General features: G+C 47.2%; 1 protein-coding gene across 7 annotated transcripts in view; it reads right to left on the bottom strand.

Moving 5' to 3' along the window:
• Window positions 1-300: 300 nt before the first annotated feature.
• Window positions 301-9,055, bottom strand: part of TENM4 (teneurin transmembrane protein 4) — a 600,927-nt gene continuing 592,172 nt past the window's right edge. For all 7 annotated transcript variants that reach the window (XM_069808531.1, XM_069808534.1, XM_069808532.1 and 4 more), the window contains one exon: window positions 301-7,222. In XM_069808531.1, coding sequence (XP_069664632.1) covers window positions 6,464-7,222 — 759 coding nt within the window. In that variant the 3' untranslated portion in view covers window positions 301-6,463. The remainder of the gene's footprint in view (window positions 7,223-9,055) is intronic.

The raw sequence follows: 9,055 nt of genomic DNA, 5'->3' as shown, positions 1-9,055 counted from the left end.
TGATTTTTTTTGTGCGCAATGTAGTTTCCCCAGTTTGCTTCCCTTTCTGCTATGGATGGGGGCTTCCCCGGTGCCTCAGGGATGCTCCGAGTCCCCAGCGTGACCTCCCGGATCAGCAAAGCCCTGGGGCCACCTGCGATCCTGCACCCCGTGTACAGGTGGGGAATGTTCCCGAAGATGCAAATTCGAGGAGTGGAGGGACGTTTTGGTCAACTCCTGCACTAGGTCCATCTCCCATGTAAGGACCAAGCAGCTGAGGTGAAGAAATTCAACATTTTGACACACACAAAAAGAAAGCTATTTAAACACAAAATATTCTTTTATTTGTCACCGAAGGCTACACACGGTCACTTCTGTCTGTTCATTTTTTTTTTTCTAGAAGGTATCTACATCTGCACTTATTTACAGCCTGGTTGTATTTACACAGTCAAGAATACAGTATTAGAAACACAAAGGTTCGAGAAAAAAAATTTCTCAAAAAATTAGTTCCAGACTTCAGGAAAATTATTACACAGGGTAATGACATGAGTCTCCAGTGCTGGGCTTACAGATGCAGCTTTGATACAAAGTCCTCTTCTCGGCTGGAGCTGCATTGGAAGTCCTCACACAAAATAAACATTTTTTTTTTTTTAATAGAAAAGTGTGATTCTTTGATTGGTTATTTCAGCAACACCTGCGAACTGTCCAAAAGTTTTAAATTTCTTTTTGGAAAGTTCTATTGTTCGCTTGAACAGTTTCCAGCTCTGAGGAAAAGAAAATTTTTTATATATATATATATATATATGTATATATATTTTTAGTTAATTTTCATTTGTGGTTTTCTATGCTCACCTGCTCAGAAAGCATTGACCTCTGGGATGGGAGTTAACAGTTGAGCCATGTAATACCTTGTCATGAACACAAAGTTTTATGGCAATTAAAGGAAAGCAGGCAAGAGACACAAAAGGTTTCCCTCGGGCAGGCTGGGTTGTTTTCAGTTTGGGTAGCAGAGGATAGAAAAGCGCCGTGGGAAATGGCCCTTCATCCAGGAGCGAGACAGGGGGTTCTGGATAGGGTGCTACACGTCCCCACGGTGTCTGTTTAAAGTTTGCTCTACAGTCACAAGTAATTTTATTGAAATATACCCTAGAGATGAAAAAAAAACCCCACAAAAAAGCTGTGGGTTTTTTGTTTTGTTTTTTTTTTTACAAAACTCGTGAAAATTCTTCGGTGTAATGGAGGGATTCAAATATCTAACTATTTAGTGATCATAATAAAAAGAGTGATTATAATAAAAAGAGATGCTGAAAAACTTGCTGTCCTCTGGAGGACTGTAAGAACAGCAGTAAAAATGCCCCTGGCCACACTCACCGTGGGATGGAGGATGCTGCCGGCCAATGGGAGCCAGATTTTATCCCACCAAACCCCAGCCCTGGCACGGAGGCATGGCATGCAGGTTTCCCAGTTTTGGCAGTGCCACCAGAGTGAGGAGATAAAGCGAATAAGATTTAACAAGCAAAGCCATCTTTTTAGCACCGTTATTAACATGATAGGCTCTTATTTCTCCTCCCCATTTAAAAAGTGGCCGTAGGACTAACCGAGATCCCTGGCCCTGGTTTCAATTACGCAGAGATTGAATCAAAACAGACTGCCGTGCCGTAAGTATGAGGGGGGCCCTCTCTGTAAGTCGTAAAATTGAATTCTAAAATTTCATGTTAAAAGCCTTGCCTTTGCATAATGGATTGCACTGCCATCTATCACGGTGACACTTATAAGTCACAGCTGAAAAAGTACTTTATTAGATTTTTTTTTTTTTAAACAATTTTGATTTATTCTGGTTACGCTGTCTGTATAATAGACTGAGCAGAATCTCATGCCGATCCCTACGCTCAATAAAGCAACTACAGATATATTACAGAAATCCCTCACTGTTTCTAAGTTACAGCCAAATGGTGTCTCAGGGACTGCTCCCAATCATCTGTGTCTTTTAAACCCGAATCAAGCATCGAGGTTCTTAATGACCTTCGTCTCATCGGCTCTCGCCTGGTGCTGTTTAGAGTTGTTGGCCCATTTTCATCATGGCTCTGATCAATAGCTGTGATGACAAAGATATGATGAGCTGCATGATTCCCTCCGGTCACTGCTGCTTAATGATTTTTCCAAGCTCCAATCTTCAGTTGAAAGGGGAAAAAAAAATAAAAATAAAAATAAAGAGCTTGGAGGAAACAAACATTGCAGCAGTTCTCGCGATGCCAAATTAGTCTTGCTCCTCTCCCCTCGGGCTGAGCACACGGGATGTTTTTTGAGCTGCAGAGCCCTCACGGCACTGGCTCATGTCTGGATGCCACAGCAGGTTGGTCCCATCGCTGCTGTTCCTTCAAATGGAGCAGGTGTCGGTACCAGCAGAAGCTCTTCAGGGCTTGAGCTGTTTGTCCTTACCCACCGCTCGCACCACGAGATGCAGCCCCTGCTCCAGAGCGCTGGACTTTCTCCTCCGAGCTGTGAGACTTGGTCACGATCCTTCCCACCACCCTTTGGACTGGAGACAAGCCCAGGAGTTCAAAGTAATTTAAGCTACACCTTTGCGTTTTGAAGGGAAACTCCTTTTGGTGGAAGAGCGAGTCCTCTTTTTGGGAGTCAAGAAAGTAGCGGCTTCTCGAAGTCAAGCCGTAAAAGCATGTGAGACCACAGTGACGTTATCCCTTGGAGATGGTCTGGCATGCAACTAGGCTTTGAAAAAGCATCTAAAGCCATGGGATATGGGGGTTTGTGCCATGGGATTTGCACCCAGGACCTCCCAGTCTTACAGAAGCGAGGATCTGCTACCCCCACTGCCCGCAAGCAAAGCAAGAAGGGTCGGGCAGCCGCAACATGGCCCCACAGGGAGGCAAACGGGGCGATGCAAGGGCTGGGAAGGGGCTATGGGGCCATCGGTTGAGTGAAAATGCTTGTGGAGAGCAGAGTGCGGTCCCTCGAGGACGGCATGGATCTTTGTGTTCACAGCCCGTTCCTGCAACTTCCATGGGAGCACACTTGAGATCCTGTAGAAAAAGCATTTTTCACTAATGAAGGGGGAAATTTAGGGCTTCAGGACTGAAAATGTTTGTTTCTTGTTTTGCCATCCAGGTAGAGTGGAAAGCTTTCACAGCCAGCCATCCCTTTTAATTGTTTTGGTTAAAGGCTTTGATAAAGGGAAAAGCAACACATACATATATATACTTTTACATACATATATATTTTTTCCCCTTTTTTGACATAATGTCCATAGTTCCTGTGCCAGGTGCAGTGCCAGGAGAAGACCCCCCAGACCCGGCAGCCAGACAGGCGCAGTCACATCCCACCGCTGCTTGAGGAGGCCGAGCTGCCTTTGCCACGGTGCAGAGCAGGATGGTTCCCAGGTCTAGGCATGCCATATGCCTGCGGCGGGACCGTAAGACTCTTGAAAAACAGGTGAACTCCTCAAAGTCATTAGCTTGTGTAATAACCTGAAGAGTCTGTGTAAGGCTGTCGAGGTGCCATCTCAGGCCGGCAGGGTTGCAGTAGGAATATTTCACACTCGAATCCCTTTCCCTGGCCATGTGGAAAGGTGGCCCATTTACTCTTGCACTACTCCTCTTAGCATTAACACACGGATGGGGATGGATATAGAAGCACCACTTCTCTTCAGAGCCGCTCGGAGGGGAGCAGCGTAAATGGGATGCACATCGAGCTCTCTCTGCACTGCAGGTCTTCGCCGGGGGTTTATGCCCTTCGACCCAGCTTCCCGCAGGTCTTTTTTGCTCCGTGCATGCTGTTTTAGACACTCAAAGCCATCACAAGGTTGAAGTTCTGGGAGGAATTTGTCCCTGGTGTGATTCGGGGAGGGGGAAGCCGGGAGCTGGGTAGCCCTGGGAAGAGGGTGCTGCCTCCTTCGAGTAGGTGGCAACTGCTGGTTTGGCCAACGCTGCCTCTAATCCCCACCAGCGCATCCTCGGGGCAACCAAGGCTCGCCAAGAGTTTGACACCAGCAAGGCAGGCGGTAATGCCACGGCCTTTTAACCATCCCTGGCAGGCAGCTGCCCGAAGCAACTGCTCCCTTGCCAAAGCCTAGAGCTGGCCTGGCCAACGCGTCTCCTCCCAGCCGGCTCTGCTGAAGCCTGATACCCTTTCTAGTCCAGCTGCCTGCGATTCACTCCTGCCAAAGTAATAGAGGTCGCATGCTGCGGGGGGTGGTTCAAAGTACAGCACCGGGTTGCAGCAGCAGCAACGTCACCCTTGCTGCAAGCAGGAGGGACCACCAGAAAATCAGGACCATACCGGCGGGTGGCCCCAACGTGGATCAGCCCTGGGGCTCTGCAGCCGCCAGAACTCTGGCCACGCAGGCAAAGGTAGTAGGGATCGGGAAGTGGAGGAGGAACAGTCTGTTGGGGGAATTTCCATCCCATCACCTTCCTCCTGGCAAGCACCTGGGAACAGACAGGCAAGGCAGCCGGAGCTGGCAGCCGGCATCTATGGGGAAACCACGACAGCGCTGGGGCTGCCAACGTTTTGCTGCTCGAGGAGTGCATGCCCAACATAACGCCCCTGCTTTATCTTGGGGGCTGGAGCCTGCAGAGAAATATCAGGCTGTGTTGGAGGATGTCAGTGGTGGTGGCAGGAGCGCAGCAGGGCTGGCTCTGGGGACACTGGTGCATTGTAGGGCTCCGAGTATGGAAACAGCCTTGGCATGGATTTGCACGTCTCGGGTTATCTCTCTGCAGAATCGGGAAGCAAAAACTGAAGGAGGTGGAATAAAAAAAAAAATAAAATCAGGACCGAGATGTTCTCAGAGAGACGGTGAGAGCTCAGGACATGTGCAGGTGTCAGTGTGACAAGAGACGTCTATTTGGGAGCAGGGTTGGCCATCTCCAGCCGGAGCTCCAGCGAGAGCTGGGGTAACACCTCCGCCTGCCTGCAGGAATGGCCCTGGCTACCACAGGGCTGTTTCAGGCAGGGAAGAGGATGCTAAGCTCATCTCCTTGTTCCCTTGAATTTCAAGGACTCTTGCAAATACCAGAGCGCAGAGGTTATGTGAACACAAATTACATTAGCATGCCGAGTAACTTTGTCAGCAGTTTCTTATTAAAGCACTTGGTCCCCTCTGTAGTGGGCATTTCCATTCAACCTCCCCCTTCTTCGCTGCCTACCGTCAACTGGGCTCTCCGCTTAATTCGAGCTCGTGTAAGAAACAGTGAGAGGGTTGATTCCAATATTCTCCTTCTTGTCCCACCATGCACAAGCTGTTGCTACTTATTAAACATTTTAAAATCCCTGCTGCCAAAGTCCCCGGGAGACATTTATCTGCCATAGTCATAAACGACTTGCCAGCATGCTACTCAAAACTGCATTTCCCAGCCAATAAATACAAGCTCCAGAATCAGGAAAAGCAGGGTTTGGCTTGCTCTAATTTTCAGTGGTATGTCACTGGGATACTATAACTACTTTCAAATTCAGATCAGCTTCCTAAAAATTAACTGGTTTTATCAGATACAGCACAGTGGACTGTTAAACACGTAGCCTCGTGTACTGAAACACTATACATTTAATGAAGTTATGCCATTAGCAAATGTACAACATGGGTGCATTAAATCCACCTATAGAACAGCTCTACGTATGAGAGAGAGGATTTATTTTAGCTTTTCTCAATAGAGCAGGAGTCCCTTTCTTGGCTTTTGCTAGGTTTTTTAACTAAAACCAGGATTTGCGCACACACAAAAAACCCCCATAAAGTATCTACTCTCATAATGAAAAAAAGACTGATTTTTTTTCTTTTTTTATTCCAGTTCAGGAAGGAAGAGAATCATCTTGCAAGTTAATATAATCAGCTCCTTTGCCTCTATAATCTACTTCTGCTCAGCAGGAGCCCCCCAAAAAACACTTTATGTCCCAAGTGAAACATGAAAACTACTTGTAAGGTCTCTTTTGAGGCACATGATTCGGACGGTCGCTTTCGGAGTATCGGAATCAGCGTCGTCTTCCATCTCCTTTCTTCCCGGGAAGAGCTCTCCAGCATGCCACGGGCCCCCCCGTCTTTCGGGTGGAAGGCTATCTGTCCCTGCCCCAAATCAGAAAGGGTTAGGATGACACAAGTTAGCACAGACACCCATTTCGCACTTCACACCTAAGGACGTATGTTGACGACTCCCCACTTCAAATTCCTCACAAAGGGGGGGAAAACAAAACAAAACAAAACAAAAAGGACAAGAGACAGTAAATTTCACTGTGATCACACTACGGCAAAATATACCTTCTGTTCATCGCAAAAAACGCGTGAAGGCCAAATTAAAGAGGGAAAAAAAAAGTATGTTGCATGAGTTACAGTGCAACCGTATTATTCCTTCTCTTTCTATTTTCCTCCCCCCCGCCTTGTTCAGTTTAGAAAAAGGATTGAGTACAACACAGTCAGGTAAGTGGCCACAAAAGAGTAGCTGTCTTTGGCAAGAAGTCACCGCATCGACCCTCTCTGTCACCTTCTGCCCATTTCGCTCTGTCTCATGAAGTGGATGTTGTTGGCGCTGTCTGAGAGTTCGGGGTACTGCTCCACTGAGATCACAAAATAGCCGTCGTAGCCCTGTACCCGGCCCGTGTTTAGCACTTGTTGCTTCTCCCCTTCTGTCCACGAGCGAATACCCTCCTCCCCATCCCGCAGTCTCTGCTGTTCCCGGGACCAAGCTTGGGCGACAGCGCGCTGTCGGGCCAGCTCCAGGACACGGGCCTTCTCCTCGTCCAAGGTGGTCCCGTAGCGAGTGTTTAGGCACAGCGCACCGTATTGGAGCTGGATGTCCGTGTAACGTCTAGTCCTTCCACTTAGCACTGTGTTGATCTGGGACACTGTCACGTTCACGCCGTTCTCCAGGGTCCTCCGCCCACCGCTGAGGCCCAAGATGGACAGGTCGCCCTCCGACGGCCCTTGCTTAATGAAATAGTGCGTGTCCACCCCATCGATGGTGAAGTGCAAGTTCTCCAGGTAATGGGCGTTGTTCAGGATGGCCGCGATCCTCCGCCCGTCCTCGTTGGCCACACTGATAATGTCGGTGGCCACGCGCCCGTCCTTCATGGCGAACTTGACGCCTTTGCCGAAGATAGAGCCTCCAGAGGCAAAGTTCTTGTTCTTCTTGACCTGCCGGCACCCGGCGATGCTGGAGCTGTAGATCCGTTCGAAGCGCTCAAGAGTGACGAAGGCCTTCAGCTGCTTCTGCACTTCACATTGGACGCCCAAAATTGACTGAGCAGGGAGAGAAAGAAGAGAAAGAGGTATTAGAAAGACAAACCTGATGATCCAAAGGCATTAATAGTGTGCTGGAGACCAGCAGAACATCCTGGAAACATTCATGAGGACCTCCATTTTTTTTTCCCCTTAACACCTTTTTTCAGATTTTTACTTCTTTTTAATGGAAAAGGTGTTGTCAGGTTATTCCCCCTAATGCTCATTGTTTCAATAAACTGAACTGTATTTAATACCACAGACTGAAGGATGTAGATGTAGAAAAGGATTTTTTGCCTCAGTGGTATGAGGGTCTAGTTTGGACGTGCAATTATTTTGTGCTTCAATGTTCTTCATCCACACATAAGAAATCATTCATCTTGTGGCCATGATGCTTTATAAAATGCTTTCAGTTTTTCTGTGAAAAAGTGTGAAAGTATCTGTAAAAGTTCCCTCTAGTTTAACTTCACTTTGTAACTCCTTATGTTATCTTCAAAAGCCCTGCAACACAGGTATGACCCTCCAAGTGGCCATAACCCCTCTGTATCCCATTTCAACCTGGCCAAAGCAGGTTGTTCAAAACTCAAGAAAGGCCCTAAATCCAACTCCTATTTCCTTGCAAACCCTCTACAAAGTGCCATGCGCCCTGAGCTAAGGCCAGCCACACCTGATGCTCGAGTTTTGGCTTATACTGAAGCGAAACTGCTGAGAGACAACAGCCTGGATCATTTGCAGTCAGGTACAATACAAAGTCACTTTTGCTGTTAGTGTATAATGGAGCAAGCACACAGCGAGTCAGCAGCTCATCATTACTGCAAAATGTCTTTGGAAATGCTTTTATCAATTCATGGCGGCGCAGGCTTCTTACAGACCCCTGTTCATGAACAATTATTTGCTCAAATTTCAAGCAAGAGGATGCTACGACAAAACTCTCCTGGCACTGCCAATGGCTCAGTTCAATAATGTAATGACATCCAGGATTAAAAATAGGCTACAAAGAAAAGTTTGCTGCACTCCAATTATTTTGAGGAAATTTAACATCCATGAAGGATATTGCCTTAAACCATCCACAAGCTAAAGGCTCACATCCTTCCCTGGGTGCAAGAAGACAATTCAGACGATGCAGGCATATCAGCGTGGACCTCTCAACTAAGACTCATAACATGGCGAGGGAAGGGAAATAAACTCTCATTTCCATGGTGGCCATTTCCAGGGAAGGGTCTCAAAGCATTAAAGAAATAAAATAAAAGATATAGCATTGCAACTCACTCAGAGGTTATGAGCAGTTTTGATCTATAAAGGAGAAAACTATAAGGGAACAGAGGTACACAAGTTCAAGAACACATTTGCGGTTGCAAAGCATCAAAATACCCAGGACTGACTTTTATTCAAAGTGCCAAGCAGGCTGGCATAGCTCCTCCTTTTCGCCTTTTGATTAACAGCATAGTACTTGGAGCAGGAACCAGTCACCTACGAAAGAGGAACTCTTTCTGGTTCTCCCCTTACTGCCTGGGGGGGATCTCACACACAGCCTAAAGAGTGATATAATTAACAGACTGATAGGAAGCCGAGCCTAGGTCCCCTGCCAACTGCACGAGTACTCTAATTATGTAAAAAATGGACGTAATTAATGCAGATGTCACCGATGACGGACATGGAGCAATTAGGTTTCTAGGCTCCATGAAATACTTACTGTTCTGAATAAGTGTCTACTGCACAGCCTTGGTTAGTTACTTCCTCCTCAAAGAGCTTTAAGGGGGGGGGGGGCTGTATTCTTCTCAGGTGCATCTCATATGGATGGACTCTAGGTGGTCCCACTACCCAATGCCACATCATTGCTCTTCCAACTTGGCT

The sequence above is a fragment of the Haliaeetus albicilla genome, chromosome 20, assembly GCF_947461875.1.
Source record: "Haliaeetus albicilla chromosome 20, bHalAlb1.1, whole genome shotgun sequence".
In the NCBI taxonomy this organism is placed as follows: domain Eukaryota; kingdom Metazoa; phylum Chordata; class Aves; order Accipitriformes; family Accipitridae; genus Haliaeetus; species Haliaeetus albicilla.
The sequence above is the reverse complement of the archived record's forward strand: the minus strand, read 5'-3'. Positions and strand labels throughout refer to the sequence as shown.